The 17,441-nt window shown below is 45.0% G+C and overlaps 1 protein-coding gene across 1 annotated transcript in view; it reads right to left on the bottom strand.

Moving 5' to 3' along the window:
- The window catches only part of LOC111953746 (MAGUK p55 subfamily member 7-like), a 255,668-nt gene that overhangs the window by 66,973 nt on the left and 171,254 nt on the right, over positions 1-17,441 (bottom strand). The window contains 4 exon segments of the mRNA XM_070435462.1: positions 14,940-15,019; positions 16,011-16,028; positions 16,030-16,116; positions 16,118-16,189. Coding sequence (XP_070291563.1) covers positions 14,940-15,019; positions 16,011-16,028; positions 16,030-16,116; positions 16,118-16,189 — 257 coding nt within the window.

The raw sequence follows: 17,441 nt of genomic DNA on the forward strand, positions 1-17,441 counted from the left end.
TCATCAAAACATTTTGCTTATAAGAGTGAACCTTTTAATGTGGGATACACATAAGGCAATTCTAGGTCTTGTGGCATATTTTGGTTAAACTGTCTCCAATTCAATGGAATTGCAACACTCTGCATGCACAGTGCACTCTTCCATCACATGTACAGCTGATTCTCAAGATCTTGCACACTAATGAGATGCTATTGAGTGCACACTACTACACTGTCTGAGCCAAGGACTACTTGCTTTCAGGTAAGTTTTGATTACAATACTGGGTGGGGTGAATATATTTTCTATGACATACATMATTTTTTTCTTAACTAGTAAATAGTAGCCTACAGCAAAGTGTGTTTAAATCATTTCTAACTTGTTAACAATTTCTGCTAGTTAGTTTTTGCTACCATGTGGGATTTATCTTGCTTGAGCCTTCTAACTGAGGAGTGTTAAGTCACCTGTTTACATACATGTTTCATTTTAAAACATGTATCTTACAAAGCAGTTGTTTAATCTAACTGCTAAACTATTTATCTGTACATGGAATTGTATTTGTGTTATTTAAAAACTATTTATTTCTAATCTCTACAAGAAAATTCCACGGAAACTATCTGGTGTTTGGAGACATTTCACTGCATCTAATGTGGAAGGAAAAAGCTGTGTACATTTGCAAATACTGTGCCAAATCATATGTGAAGAATGCAACAAAGATYCAGAATCGTCTGGCCAAGTGCATAAAGTTCCCTCAGCGCTCACAACAAGCAACCTCTGACAAAAGTCCCTTTACTTCTATTCAAGGTGAAAATGATGAATCTGGCACCTTATCGATAGCAACAGCTCATGGTCCTCCTGGAATCAGAAGTTTTTTTTGACTCAATGGAGGAACGTAGTCAGAGAAATGCTGATGAATGTCTTGCTCGAGCTGTGTATGCAACTGGTTCACCTCTGATGCTCACATGCAATGTGTATTGGAAGAGATTTCTGAATGTTCTTCACACAGCATACACCCCTCCAACCAGACATGCTTTATCTACTCATTTGCTGGATGCAGAGTTCAACAGAGTTCAAGTGAAGGTCAAGCAAATCATAGAGTAAGCAGACTGTATTGCAATCGTCTCTGGTGGGTGTTTGAATGTTCGTGGGCAAGGAAAAATTAACCACGTCATCTCCACCCCTCAACCAGTATTCATCAAGAGCACAGACACACGGGACAACAGACACAACGGTCTCTACATTGCAGATGAGCTGAAGGCAGTCATCAATGACCTTAGACCACAGAAGGTATTTTCACTGGTGACAGACAATGCTGCGAACATGAAGGTTGCTTGGTCTTAAGCGGAGAAGTTCTACCTTCACATCACACCCATTGGCTGTGCTGCTCATGCATTGAATCTGCTCCTCAGGGACATCATGGCACTGAAAACAATGGATACACTCTACAAGAGAGGCAAGGAAATGGTTAGGTATGTGAAGGGTCATCAAGTTATTGCAGCAATCTACCTCACCAAGCAAAGCGAGAAGAATAAGAGCACCACATTGAAGCTGCCCAGCAACACCCATAGGGGTGGTGTTGTCATCATGTTTGACAGTCTCCTGGAGGGGAAGGAGTCTCTCCAAGAAATGGCCATATCACAGTCTGCCGATATGGACAGCCCCATCTCCCATGGGAGAGAGTGGTAAGCAGCCTCCATCATCCTCCAAATCCCACCAACATCAGCCGCCTCAGAGCGCAACTGGTCCTTGTTTGGGAACACACACACTAAAGCACGCAACAGGCTGATCAATACAAGGGTTGAAAAATTGGTGGCCACCCGGGCAAATTTGAGGCTTTTTGAGCCTGACAACGAGCCATCCTTAACAAGGTTGGAAAGTGACAGTAAAGATGAGGCCTCAGAGTCTGATGTTCAAGAGGTGGACATTGAGGAGATCCAAAGAGAAGACATGGAAGCCTGAGAGGAAGACAACCAAAGCTTTCGTTTCTAGACTATCAGTTTACTATCAGTATGTTGAAAACGTTTTTGGGAGACGCGATGGATCATTTTGGGGATCATTCAATATTCCCTTTCTTTTGTTGTTCAGTGAAATCATCCCATGTGAAGAGTCAACTCATTTAACTAAAGTTCAATTCATAACTAAATAGTTTTAAAAATTTCTATTGGAAGGATTTCATCATTTGCAACTATGTCTACTTATGATAAGGTAAAAGGTTTATGTTTCTGTCTCCATATGATATGGTAAATATATCTGTCACGGATCCCTCCGGAACTTTCATTAMGCACACCTGGCCCCTATTCCCACTGATTGTATTTGTATACATGTGCAAATTGGTTTCCATTGGGTGGTCGATTATTGTTACTATGTCCGTTGATGGGTGTGAGTACCTGTGCTGTGTGTTTTGGCTTTCGTGCCATTGTGGATTGCGCAGATGATTACGGGTTTCYTCCCGTGTGTTAATCATTGTGCGTGTGTGTTATTTATTCAAAGTATTCCTCACTTTTTGTTTGGGGTTCAATCCTGTGTTTTGTTACGTGTTTGTTTGGTCTTCATCCCTGTGCCTTTACACGGCACGCCGTAATTTGGGTGCAATAAAAAAAACTATTACACATTCCTGCGCTTGTCTCCTGAATCATTTATACCATCTTGACAATATCCAATGCAAAAAACATCTACATTTAAATGGTATTAATATTAATTTGCATATATTTCCGTTAATTCCCGTTAATTTCCATATATTCCCCAAGGAAAGTTTCCACCTCTGAATATWCCCCAAAATGTTCAACCCTAACTGGGACCAACAGTGGAGGTTGTTTGGGGTTGAGGGAGGAAGAGGGAGGAAGAGGAGAAGTTGAGGTCAGCAACCTCATAATATGGGCATTGTGACAACATGGGCAAACACAGAGGCTGTGACCCACATGGCATCCTATTCCCTATAAAGTGCACTACTTTTGACCATATCCCACAGACACAGAGAAGTAGAAAACAGCCGGGTGTTTGAAAGGTCATCCCTATAGAATGACAATTGAGCTTGGCAGACATAACTCAAAGTCTTTATTTCTAAACTAAATGTGCACTGGCTCTCCTGTGAAATCAACTGGTCTAAATGGGTTAGTGTGCCTCGGAATGTCCAGAGACAAGACCGCATCGTCACCTCAACAGAGCCTCACGTAGCCTGGTGTATACGGTAGGGATAGAGAAGAAGGGAGGGAAGGAGAGAGAGCGGGGAGACAGGGGGGAGAGAAGAGGAGGTTTGGGAGAAGCAGCCAGGACACTATGGTACTCTGATAGGATTATAATTTATGATTTGTCGGGAAAGTGACAGTGGTAATAACAACACGATGAGGAACAGTTTCTGCACGCAAAGAGAATTGGAACCAGAACCCAGAGGATGGTTCCAGAACAGAACAAGCCGTAATTGCTAGCAGGACCACATCAACGACAGGGAAGCGAGTGAGAGAGAAAGAGAGAGAGAGCAGGCTAGCAGGACCACATCAACAGAACTGACGGGAAGAGAATCGTCTGGACCTTCAGAACAAAGAATGGAAAAGAAGTTGTCCCTTTAACCCGAATGAATCATATAACATGTACAGAGATATATTTCACTAGACCCAAACAGGAGAGTATAGTTACAGTACAACCCAAAATATTTATGACATGATGCCTAAAAAATTATATAAATCCATGATACACTGCTACAGGGCACTGTAGCACCACAAACAAGACAATGTCAACAACAGGAACATATAGGGACCACAGGGTTTTAAACAATTGCACTCTTAAGTATTGCAATCTATACATTACCTCCATGACATGCTAGCTCTCAGACTGAGGAAAGAGGGGAGATGTAGGCTACTGTATTGAGAGAGAACAGGACATATTGGCAAGCAAAGCACAGGGCGGGGTCTGTGGGACATGACCACACACTCCAGTCTGTCTCACTACTGTTAGGGTCTGAAACATGGGGTCTTAACTGCTAGCTACTGTATAGCTTGGGGCGGAGGGACAGTGTCTGGAACAGCTACTGCATGGCAGGTGGCGAGGGACAAGCTGCGCAGGGGGATAGATCTATGAWAAGGACTGAGGGGGACAGATGATGTCTCACCTAAGTGGTATCCGTTTAAATAGAGGCCAGAGCCACAGAACCAACCGTCATCCTCTGGCGATGGAGAGGAGACAGAACGAGAGAGAGTGAAGAGCATGGTAGCCAGAAGAGAAGAACAGGAGTTWGAGAGCAACAGGCATAACAGATCACAAACCGAGCCAGCTGGCCTACCCATCGACACAGACTCACTGAACATGGTTAACAGCACAGCCCAGTACCATAGAGGGAAGAGAGACAAATACACAGACATACAGGTAGGTCAAACACATCATCAGACTACATTTCACCTTTCCCACTGAATAAGATAGATATTCAGTAATACATAATTTTATATCATATATTCATGGCCCATATAGAACAATGTACATGAGAGAGAGAGTCTGGTTCTGCGGCTAGCTATGGCATGGCCCTGCTATGGCATCATACATAGCATGAAGCTATGCTGAACCAAAGGGGGGGTTACAAGCAGCTACAGTCAGCTATGCGTGTGAAGGGATAAGCCTCTATCTCTGGCTCGGTTAAATTATGTCTGTTTTAATGAAAGTGATAAGTTAGTAAGTAAAAGAGGAAGATTCGGTAAGATTTGCTCTGCACAGCAAAGACAATAACCTTAAGCTCATCTTGGTTTCCTCGGAGCAGGAGTATTTAACAGAGAAATTGACAGACACCCGATGTTCCTCTTTACAACCGTTTCGGTTAACATGAGAAGACAGGCGAACACAAACAGTGGGATATGGGGGGGATCGGGAGATGAGAGGAATGCAGAGGAGGTGAGCTTGCCGAGCTCCCCCCATCCCTAACACGCTACGATAAATATGCGTCCCAAATGGCACCCTACTCCCTAAGTAGTGCACTTCTTTTGACRAGCTGAGGGAATTACAAAGGGAATAGGTTTCCATTTGGGATGCAGATACAGACACATGGCAATGTAATGTCAACAGGCTGATCAGAAAATGTCAGGTCTCATTGTTGAGGTGCTGGCTAGGTCCCTAGCCAATGAGCTGCTATGTATCTATGAGTCAGTCTAAGTGAGCAGCAGTTAGTCTGACAAGCAGTACCTTGTATTTCCTCAGCTTCGAAAGGCGCTGCGAAAGCAAGAGATAAAAGTGAGATATTAAATAGGAGTGGTATAAGCAAAAGGGAAGAGTAGAATGGAAAAGAGACACCTACCAAACTCAATCGCTATATCGTCTAGAAAAGCAAAGAAGCAATAGAAACAAAGAAACAACATATGGTTCAAATATTAAATTAATAAAATAAAAGACATGTTGTCTGTTGTTAATTGTGAGGACACCACAGGAAGAACACATTGTCTGCAAATGGCACCCTATCCCATACAGTGCACTACTTTTGACCAGAGCCCTATGGGCCCTGCTCAAAAGTATTGCACTTTGTGAATYGGTTATCATTTGGGACAAATCCATTGTCCTCTGATGAGTTGGGAAAAACATTTATACTTGATAAAAATTGAGGCACAGTATCTGGAGCGTTCAGGAAAACTCCACATGAAAACATGTTCAACATCATTCATGACTCTTCAATTGAGACTCATGCTTTGGTCTCTAGTGACACAGACCATAGACATAAACAGAAGCTGTGCCCGAAATGGCACCTTATTGCATATATAGTGCACTACCTTTGACCATGGGGCTTTAGTCAAAAGTAGCACACTTAGGGCTGTGGTCCAGAGAAAGTATATGGAGTCATTTGGGACACGCAGAGTATTTATCTCTAGTGATACAGACACTGTCCTGTGTGGCAGCATCACTTAACCCAACAACCCAAGCCAGTGCAGGCCCATGCAACCACATAGCAGTCTGGTGAGGKCACAGCACAGCAGTGACGAGATGCTCCGTGGTGGCTCGGGAAGAGAAGAGGGTTGTGTCCCAAATGGAACCCTAATACAGACACTGTCCTGTGTGGCAGCATCACTTAACCCYACAACCCAAGCCGATGCAGGCCCATGCAACCACATAGCAGTCTGGTGAGGGCACAGCACAGCAGTGACGAGATGCTCCGTGGTGGCTTGGGAAGAGAAGAGGGTTGTGTCCCAAATGGAACCCTAATATATATGGGCTCTGTTCAAAAGTAGTGCACTTTCTAGGGAATAGGGTACGATTTGGGAACAAACCCGAGAAGAGGGAAGGTCATACATCCAGACCCCAGCCTCTGCACACTGAGGGGAATATTTGGAGCCACTTAAAAAGCTTCCTTCCCTTCATGTGGTCCCAATTCCAGCAAACAGGGTTAAATCAAAACATACAGGACTGCATCTATGAGAGCCTCGAGCTCACCTTACAGCGGACCGCTATTCCCAGAGCGCACTGCAGAGCGGGCAGATGTTGCATCACGCTACAAGGTAATGGCTAGCCATAACAACAGTCAGGAATGATCACGGAAAAGAATGGAGTTGTTTCTCGAACCGGCGGTTAGGAGGTTAGGARACACGCTAAAAGCTTCTCGTGGTGAAGGGTTGTTTTTAAGTGGGATAGGGTAATGTGAATGATAAGCCTTTATCTGACATCTTGTTTCACATGTTAGTGTGTGTTCACAGCAATGTTCTCTCCGATGKTGCCTCCTCCTATTGTAATGTGACATCTTAAGTAAAACCAGCTTCTGAAGAGACTAAAGAGAGAGACCAGAGAACAGTGGCTGAGAAAGAGAGTGTGGTGAAAGAGGGAGGAAAAAGGAATGAGAGTATATGAGAGGGAAGTAGAGAATGTGCGTGACAGTGATATCTATCGACCTTCAAAGCTAACTGAACTCATTACACTGTGCCCCTACTTTCATCTCCTGGCTATCTGCACACAACGAGGAAAGTTGAAGTAATAGTTTAGTAGCAACTATTTATTCCTCTGCATTCTTCGACCGATGGAAAACCATGTGATAACGTCACGCAGGATGAAGTATTGACAGGGAAAATCAGAGAACGAAGAGCATGGTAGCTACTAGCAAGACAGCGGTAGCCGGCAAAAATCTTCAAGGGACTTTTATATTTTGGTCCTCCAGACCTACATTTTGTGAGCAGTAGTCTGTCTACTCTAGAGACGAGAGAGTAAGAAAGTAGTGCTGGTATTGTCGTTACACGCCGGGGCCTGCTGTGACAGTACAGCCTATCATTTACTGAGAAGTCGAGCCATCATGGCCGCCCACGCTGCATGAGGTTATAGCGCTTGCAGTGCAGTCAGACTGTCACTGGACGCCCCAAGGCACCCCACGGAGCCAGAGGGACACACACAGAGAGAGGATTGGAATCACATGTCACAGAGCTCCACAATGAAACCTCACCAGAAGGGTGACAGAGGGGTGAGATGGAGGGGGGAAGAGGGATAAATAAAAGGGGAGAGGGGGACATTGCCTCACATCTGGCCTCTATGGTGTCTCTGTGGTTGGATTCTGTGGCTGGGGGGGAGAAAACTCTGACAGGGGAAGGCCTGGGTTGGTGGATGCTATGCTACTGCAGGAGCTGTGTGCTCCAAGAAACAGAGACAGAGTACCAGTCAAAAGTTTGGACAAACCTACTCATTCAAGGGTTTTTATTTATTTTTACTATTTTCTACATTGTAGAATAATAGTCAAMACATCAAAACTATAAATAACACATGGAATCATGTAGTTACCAAAAAAGTGTTAAACAAATATATATTTTATATTTGAGATTCTTCAAAGTAGCCACCCTTTGCCTTGATGACAGCTTTGCACACTCTCGCATTCTCTTAACCAGCTTCACCTGGAATGCTTTCCCCACAGTTATGAAGGAGTTCCCACATATGCTGAGCACTTGTTGGCTGCTTTTACTTCACTCTGCAGTCCAACTCATCCCAAACCATCTCAATTGGGTTGAGGTCAGGTGATTGTGAAGGCCAGGTCATCCGATGCAGCCCTCCATCACTCTTCTTCTTGGTCAAATAGCCCTTACACAGCCTGGAGGTGTGTTGGGTAATTGTCCTGTTGAAAAAAAAATGATAGTCCCACTAAGCGCAAACCAGATGSGATGGCATATCGCTGCAGAACGCTGTGGTAGCCATGCTGGTTAAGTGTGCCTTGAATTCTAAATAAATCACTGACAGTGTCACCAGCAAAGCACCCCCACACCATCACACCTCCTCCATGCTTCACGGTGGGAACCACACATGTAAAGATCATCCATTCACCTACTCTCACAAAGACAAGGCGGTTGGAAACAAAAATCGCAAATTTGTACTCATCAGATAAAAGGACAGATTCCCACCGGTATAACGTCCATTGCATTTACATTTTAGTCATTTAGCAGACGCTCTTATCCAGAGCGACTTACAGTAGAGTGCATACATTTTTACATACTGAGACAAGGATATCCCTACCGGCCAAACCCTCCCTACCGGCCAAACCCTCCCTAACCCGGACGACGCTATGCCAATTGTGCGCCGCCCCACGGATCTCCCAGTTGCGGCCGGCTGCGACAGAGCCTGGGCGCGAACCCAGCCCAGCCTGGGCGCGAACCCAGAGACTCTGGTGGCGCAGCTAGCACTGCGATGCAGTGCCCTAGACCACTGCGCCACCCGGGAGGTCTGCTCGTGTTTCTTGGCCCAAGCAAGTCTCTTCTTCTTATTGGTGTCTTTTAGTAGTGGTTTCTTTGCAGCAATTCGACCATGAAAGCCTGATTCACGCAGTCTCCTCTGAACAGTTGATGTTGAGATGTGTCTGTTATTTGAACACTGTGAAGCATTTATTTGGGCTGAAATTTCTGAGGCAGGTAACTCTGCTGCAGAGGATGAGTTCATTAGACGAAACTCTGGGTCTTGCTTTGCTGTGGCGGTCCTCATGAGAGCCAGTTTCCTCATAGCGATTGATGGTTGTTGCGACTGCACTTGAAGAAACTTTAAATGTTCTTGAAATCTTCCGGATTGACTGACCTTCATGTCTTAAAGTAATGATGGACTGTCATTTCTCTTTGCTTATTGGAGCTGTTCTTGCTATACTATTGACTTGGTCTTTTACCAAATAGGGCTATCTTCTGTACCAACCCTACCTTGTCACAACACAACTGATTGGCTCAAACGGATTAAGAAGGAAAGAAATTCCACAAATTAACTTTTAACAAGGCCCACCTGTTAATTCAAATTAATTCCAGTTGACTACCTCATGAAGCTGGTTGAGAGAATGCCAAGAATGTGAAAAGTTGTCATCAAGGCAAAGAGTGGCTACTTTGAAGAATCTCAAATATATTTWGATTTGTTGGACACTTTRTTTGGTTACTACAGGGCAGGGATTCCCAATACAGGCCATGCATCAGTTCAGCACTGTCCTATACTGCAGATGTCTTCTCTCCTCACGCAGTGCGCTCTTTACCTGGCCACTGACCCACTCATTCAGTCTCTCCCTCACTCCTTCACGCCGTCACTCTGTCCCTCTCTCCAGCTCCCTGTCTCTCTCCACCACTCTCTCTCTCTGTCCCTCTCTCTCTCTGTCTGTCCCCCTCCCTCTCTCCATCTTCCTCCTCCTTGGCAGTGAGACTCATCTCTCAGCTATCCCCTTACCGGTGAAGAGGCTGTGGAATGACCCCCAGTCAACACGCTCTGAATGGCTCTGAGTTATGGGCTGATGTCACTCTGCCTGGAGGCCAACACACAGATGGAGATGGCCTTCCCTCCTTCCTTCCCTCCCTTGAACAAACTCAACCTTTTTATGGTCAGGATGAGACCGGGCGGAATTTTCCAGATGACATGAAATTAGATAGTTTTCATACGTCGGGACGACAGAGATCGGAACGACGGCGGTTAGATAGATTGTGTACAGTCTTGCCATAACCGCCGGTAACGAGGGGAGCTGGTTTGCATTTTAACCTTTGAGCTCCTCTGCCTGTAATCTGTTTATGATTGCGTTTCAGAATGAACATTAATGATGAGTGTCTATCCAGAAATGTATACGCACAGAGACGAATAACTAACACACTGTGTTATGAGTTGTTCTGATGTTGACGGTTTTATTATTTTATTATTTATGTGTAATACTAAAACTTGGAGCAGCTAGTTGTGAGGCCATTCAAAACACTGTCAAGTGTTGTCTCTAATACACATTATCGAGACAACCCTCATGGCTGAAATTAAACTGAGTTTCAACGGGATTCAACTGTTCTTGAACTCCTCTATCTGTGACCATTTCAGTTGAGACTTTAAATAGTTATACACATTTGAATTGAGATTTGAAATAGTTCTATAAATTGAGGGAAGGCCAGGTTCATGGGCACTTAGTAGTATTCCATTTAAAAATTGTTAAATCTTTCAGCAGTTAAGAGAAAGTGAGCGTGTGTCTGATGAGACAACAGTAACCTGTGGAGGGAGAGAGACAGAGAAGGCCTCAAGGTGAGCTATAAGTGCACCCACGTTTTTGGCAGCTAGGCTAGCGCTCCTAACTACTATACAGTCAGACAGGGGAGTGATTACATGTCAAAAGTATGGAGAGACGTGGCGTGCTATAATAATGTATGGCGAGACGAGCTATAGGGGATTCGCATGTGAGAGACATGCTATAGTAAAATCGCTCAGGAAGCTGTCAGGCTGTCAAGTCTCTGTCAAGCCTCTGTCAAGCCTCTGTTAAGCCTCTGTCAAGCCTCTGTCAAGCCTCTGTCAGACTGGAGGAGAGTTTGGGTAGTGGAGAAAGAAGAGGGAATGAGATGATGGATAAAGGAGAGGATGGGTATAGGAGATTAGGAGAGGGTAGAGGAGAGTAGGAGAGGGTAGAGGAGAGTAGGAGAGGGTAGAGGAGAGTAGGAGAGGGTAGAGGAGAGTAGGAGATTAAGAAGGTTAGAGAAGGTAAGAGTTAGAGTAGGAGAGAGTAGATGAGGTAGAGGAGTGATGGTATAGAATAAGAGGGTAAGGAGAGAGGAGGATGAGGAAGAGTAGAGAGGAAAGAGAGTAGGAGAGTTATGAGAGAGGTAAGAGGTTAGAGAAGTAGAGGGAGAGTGTAGAGGTAGAGAGCAGAAGAGGGTAGAGAGAGTAGGAGAGGGTAGAGGAGAGTAGGAGAGGGTAGAGGAGAGTAGGAGAGGGTAGAGGAGACGATGCGTAGAGGAGAAATAGGATAGGGAATGAGATGGATAGAGGATAAAGAGAAGAACAGCAGACTGGAAGAAAGTCAGAGGGACATGATTCAAGGTTTGGGTAATGATGGAGGGACGAAAGATGAGTGAGGGAGGAAGGGGAGACAAAGGGAGGGAGGGAGAGGTATCAAAACCAGCCTAGACTAGCCACCATGAAATTCAGGAAAAAATACTTTAACCAAACTATGTTTAGCAACTAAGGCTAAAGCTTTTTATTACCAAATYTTTTAAGGCATAAATCTACATTATTCCAGCATAGGGTACATCTTAGAAGGAGAATGAGACTATTTATAAGGCCTACATGGACACGGTTAAGTGAAGCTAGATAGGCCGTTTCAGTCCAAGATCAATATTGTTCCAGCCGATGGAGACAGCTCCTGCTCCTGGGCTGGAAACACTAAGATCCCCGGACCCCTGGCACGCACAAACACACGTATGTACACACACGTTCACGTGCACACATAAATGCATGCACGCATGTCTGCACACACATCTCCCTCTGTAACAGCAGGTATCTTTGGTATCTTTCAAATAGCTAATGCTTTATGACTGGCCAGAGCCAAACAGGGCTGACTGAACTAGAGCCTGGTCTAAACCAGAGGAACTCGCCCTCCCCTCCTCCTGACCTGGCTACCGACAGTCCATAGGGTCACATACTCTCTCTCTTCTCTTTCTTTCTCACACTCTCTCCATATGTCTCTCTCTCTCTCACCTCCTGCCTTTTTATCTTTCTCTCTCTTTGACTCTCCCTTTCTCTCTGGTTCCCCCTTTCATTCCCCACAATGCTTCCGGTCTCTCTTGTTCGGTTTCCCTTGACCCTTTCCCCTCCGTTTCCAGATTTTCTACTACCCTTTCTCTTACCCCTTCTCTCTGGCTCCCCCTCTCTTCACTCCCTCTTCTGTGTTATGTCATTCTCTACGTTGCCTCAGAGAGGGTTGGTGTTGGGTAGCTAAACATAAGTAGACATGGCTCCTATACAGTGCAAACAATATGTCCAGTAACTCCTACAGAGTACAGTGAGTACAGTAGAGTATGTGAGTGTAGAGTAGTAGAGAACAGCTCCCAGCTCATACATCAAAACCTGACAATGTCCCAAATGGCACCCTATTCTCTTTGCACTACGTTTGACAATGGCCCATAGGGAACATGGGGCATAGAGTGCCATTGGGGACCCTATTACCTTTATACTGAACCCATAAGACTTGGGTCAAAAGAAGTGCACTATTTAGGGAATAGGGTGCCATTTGGGACACATACACAGGTATTTCATACTACTACTGCTGCGCGTGCGTAAAGCTGTGGCGGTCATGACATTTTGTCAGCCGGTGATTGTCAAGCAAATAACTGCCGGTCTCACAGTAATTGACCATTAACATAAACACATTTAGCATCTCCTGGCTTCCATGTATAGCCTACAAGCCACTGACGCAGACCTTTGGAACATCTACATTTTAGTCTAATAAATCTATTTAATAAAGCCTACACCATCAAAATACATTTCACCATTATCAAAAATGACTGCAATTGTGATTATGCATGTAATGCTTTATTATAAAAGTGAATCTTTATGGTGGAAATTATCTTCCCCAAAATTGAAACTCCGGTTGTAAAGTGGATTAATGTGCTTCATTTTAAGAAGTTATTTGGCCACTTTAGTTGTGATAGAAACCTTATCAAAACACATAGGCCTATGGGCTAGGCTATATGGGTTGTGTGACTATGATTTGAAAAAGTCACAAAAAAGGCAAGCGCTGTTTCTTTCCTTACTGCAAACAAGCTGGGCATCATTTACAAGTGTCAATATACTGTATCATTCACAGGTGAGAGGCTAATACTGTCACCCATCAGACTATTCTTAATTGAATCTTGTCTTTACATATAGTAAATAATATATGTGTGAAATTAGTTTTCATTTAGAATGGACCATTATCATGCATCTGTCTCGGAACAGGGAACATGTAATCTATGCACTTAAATAGCGAATGGAGGATGCTTTTCCCGTCGTTCATTTTCATGCCAGCCAGGTAGACTATACTCCTGATGTAAAGAGAAACAATGTGCTTAATATTAGGAAAGTTGAGAAATAAATATAGTAGGCCGAGCCTATAGAAAGCTGATGGGAACCTCCTCTTTTTAATAGAGGCCATWACTCTGTTTTCTCAAACAATATCATAGCCTATAGAAATGTTGTGCAACATGAGCTCATGGGCTCTCATGAAGTATTTGATTATATTTTCGATTACATTTGCATTGATGTCAGAGTGATTAGAGGGACTATAGAGTGCTGAGTACCAGGCAGTTTGCAAGTTTGGTAGGCTACTAATGACCATCAGCAGCATCAGAGCTTGGAGAAGCCTAGTTATATACACTAGTTATATTAGACTATTTTATACATGGACTCTGTATGTGCTACCAGACCAGATCCAAACCAGCAGCATCTGCTCATATGTTTAGGAACCAGATGAATAATATTATATGTTATGGTAAAGAACCTGTTTGCTCCTTGGCTTTACTACTGGATATGTGTCAGACGTGGAGATTGACAGAACACACAGAGAGATCGAAAGACAGAGAGAGAGATGGAGGGAGGTATCGAGGCCGCATGACGAAAAGGTGGAGAGAGGGAACAGAGAAAAGGAATAAACACCTCCTCGCCTGAGAGGCAGTGTGTACACACAGTACTAGACACACACTTTGACACGCACACACAGACACACAGACACACACATTGACTTGCCTGAGAGGAACTGTGTACACACACTCTGACAAGCTAGGTCTGGGGCTGCATAGGGAAATAAACACCTCAGGACAGACATAGTTGGTTTCTGTCTAAAGTGTTAATTACCTTGTAATTACCTGTTAATCACTTCACTGTTAATATTGTAAAGTGTCATAATAACAGTGTTATTACAGCACCAGGTAAGTGTGTGTGGCTATTAGTGAGTTAACATGTGAAATAGTGAAGTGTTGAGGCCTCTGTCTGTTCCAGCCGCTTGTTTCCTAGCTAAGTCCTGTCAGTCTGTGTGTGTTGTCGTAAGACTGCCTGGCCGGCGGTTTCAGGGGAAGTCTGTGTGTGTGTTGTGTTGTGTGTGTGGTGTAGTGTGTGTGTGTGTGTGTGTGTGTGTGTCTGTGTGTGGTGTGTGTGGTGTGTTGTGTGTGTGTGTGTGTGGTGTGTGTGGTGTGTGTGTGTGTGTGTGTGTGTGTGGTGTGTGTTGTGTGTGTGTGGTGCAGTCTTGAGGCAGAAGGACCACATGTTCCCACACAGTAAAACATTGTTAAATGTGTTAAACCAGAGCGGTGCTCAGCTAGCGGGTGGTTAATTTACAGCTCTGAGAATGAGCCCCTATCACATCCTCACATACAGTCTATTTCCTATCGGTTCATTAATTCTTCATTAAACCTTGCAGAGCAGCACTTATAGTGGATAGGGAGAGGTTTTCCAGAGGGCAGACCCAAATATACAACATATCAACACAGAGAGAGGGAGGGTGCGAGGGAGCAAGCCAGACACAACATTTCCCTAGATGAGCACCAGCATTGCAGCCTTGGAGCGTTTCAGAGTGTAGGGCTTACACCTGATCGTTAATCAATCATAAACATATGAGCCTAGTGGACCAGTCTCGTGACAGCTATCCCCATGTACTCCCTGTCAGGTATGCTGAAGGCCCTCACTAAGGCACCTGTTCTGTTCCACTGAGGGAGTGACTGGCTAGTGGCAGGATATATATGCATAGATGATCTCTGGGTGTGCTTGTGTGTGTGGCTGTGATATATTCTTACATGATCTTCTGTTGGAGATCTTCTGGGCCTGAAAAACATGGGCGGCGGGCTGACGCAGTGCAAATCTCCTAGAAGAGAAGAAGAAGAGAGGAGAAGAAAGAGGAGAGAGACAGAGAGGAGAGGGAGAAGAAGCACAATAAAACCATCAGCTTTCACAGCCGCACTGGGATTAATAAACACTTTCTGCTATGATACCCAGAAACATTTTTAAATATCCATTCCGTTCATGCTTTAGGACAAAAAAGAGAGAGAAAAAGAAAAGGAAGAAGAAGCAGAAGAGAGAGAGAGAGGGAGAAAAAGAGAGAGGAGGGAGAGAGAAAGAGGGAGAGAGAGAGAGGTGGGATAAGAAAGTACAAAAAACACAATGCCTGCTATTGAAAAAGCTGCTCGTCGGTCGCCAAGAAACTGCCCCAGCCCTCCAGCCCTGTGTTGCACATCAGCAGCCATCTGTGCTTGCCACTGATGTGTGATTTTCCATCCACTCCCCTTCCAAAGTGGATCAGTACCAGTGCTATCATTTTCTGTCATTACTCATTTCGGGCCAGACGTGCGCGGAAATCCAAAGTATTTTGGCAGTGTGAGGCCAGGCGAAAGAAAGGGAAGAAAAAGTCAAATGGAGAGAGGAATGGAAGGGGGGAAAGGAAAGAGAGAGAGGGAAAAAGTAATTCCTTTCATTGTGACGGCAGTGAAACACTAGGGCTGGCTGTTGAGGGTGGCAGACAGACAGGCATATAGAAAGGCTTTACCCTGGCCTCTGGCTGAGAAAAGGGGAGAGGGGCCAGGGGGAAAGGTGGAGAGGAGAGGAAGACAGGGAGTTGGGGGGGGGGGGGGGTTGTAGTAGGGTGCCAGGCAGACAGGGGGTTTGGGGGAGGGGTGTGAGGAGGATAAGGGGTTATGGGGAGGTTGGAGTTGAAGTACTTAGTTTAGGGGTGTAGAGGAGCTGTCTGACCTTAGCTCATCTCCTGGAACAGTTAGAAGGGCAAAGGCTGGGGGAGAGGGTGACAGGAGGGAGAGGGGGTCGGGGGTAGGTAGTTAGGATCTGTGTTAGGTAGCTCACTCCTCTCTGAGAACTGTTTGGAGGGTATGAGGCGGCGCGGGGGTTGACATGGCTGTCTTGTTTGGCTGCCACCAGGTTGCATCATCTTGGTTCATGATCTGAAGGATATTCCCCCTTTGAAGTCAGGCCCGCTCTTACAGGGATGGCTTTGTCCTCCGCTGGTTCGTAGTCAAACAGTGTCTTCAACAAACATCTGGAGAGAGATGAGAGGAAGGGAGATGGAGGGGGGGTTGAGAGAGGGGAGAGAGGAAGGAGAGAGGGAGGCGAGAGCGAGAGGGGGTGGAGAAAGAGCGAGAGAGAGAGGGGAAGGTGGAGAGAGGGGGGAGAGGGGGGAGAGGGAGAGAGGACAAGAGAGAGAGACAGGTGGTGGAGAGACAAAGAAAGACAGAAAAACATGACAGCAGTTACCTTTCCACACTCCAGCGTCTCTCTTCCTAGTCGGCGTAGCGACATCAAGGTAGCGTCGTACAGCCATGTGAGCTTATCCGGCTTCGGAACCAGAAAGACGCCCTTCACTGTCGCTTAAAACGTGATTGGCCAGGAAAGGTCTGTGCAATCAGGAGTCTATTACCTGACATGTTGGCCCAGGCTCTATTGGTTATTCCATCAACATGGCCGGCGTCCCAAATGGCATCTATTCCCTAATAGTCCACTTTTTGACCAGGGCAGAATAGAGCTCTGGTGAAAAATAGTGACTATATAGGGAATGGGGGAGGAAACACCTAAAGACTAAAGTCTTTCAGCCGTCTCCGAGCGTGGCGAGACTTTAAATCGACTGAGTCAGAGCCTCAAATGTGACTCCTGCTTCGTTCCACTTGGTGATTTGGACTGATTCGCAGGTCAAATTAACATCAGTAAATCTTTCCTACTGAACAGAGAAGATGGAAGTGGGCTAATTTATTTGGCAGTCAGGGAGGCAGGGAAACCCCTTGTCATAACACAACAGAGTAAGACCTGAGAGAGGGACATCTTTAACTTTATAGTGAAAACAACTCACTACATTCAATTCCTCCCTCACTTCAAGTAGACGTAAACAACTAAATAACATTTTAAAAAGATGGAGTGTAACAATGTCTCACCCCGGCTATCGTTTATGGCGTGTTCGTCTGTACGCGTCACTTCTATCTCTTCGTACGATCTCTAATCCCATCGTTGATTCATTCTAACATGGTCACTTTATGGAGGGTATGCTGGTAGACTCGCCTGGTTTTCTAGTTCTCTCTCCTTTTTTAGGGAGTGGTCCAGGGTATTCGCTTATTGTACTGGGTGAGGTGTCGTCTGGTACGAGGGTCGGCTGGACGGTTCCTCTGTCCAGGTATTATTAAGGTGGTATAGATATAGATAGATAGATAGAGTTCTCTCCTCACAAACCGCAAGCAATACAACCTCACACTAAATGTCCTAAGTGCGAAACGGGATTTAGAACAAAGTTGGAGCTTTCAGAC

The sequence above is a fragment of the Salvelinus sp. IW2-2015 genome, linkage group LG27 (genome assembly GCF_002910315.2).
Source record: "Salvelinus sp. IW2-2015 linkage group LG27, ASM291031v2, whole genome shotgun sequence".
NCBI lineage: Eukaryota > Metazoa > Chordata > Actinopteri > Salmoniformes > Salmonidae > Salvelinus > Salvelinus sp. IW2-2015.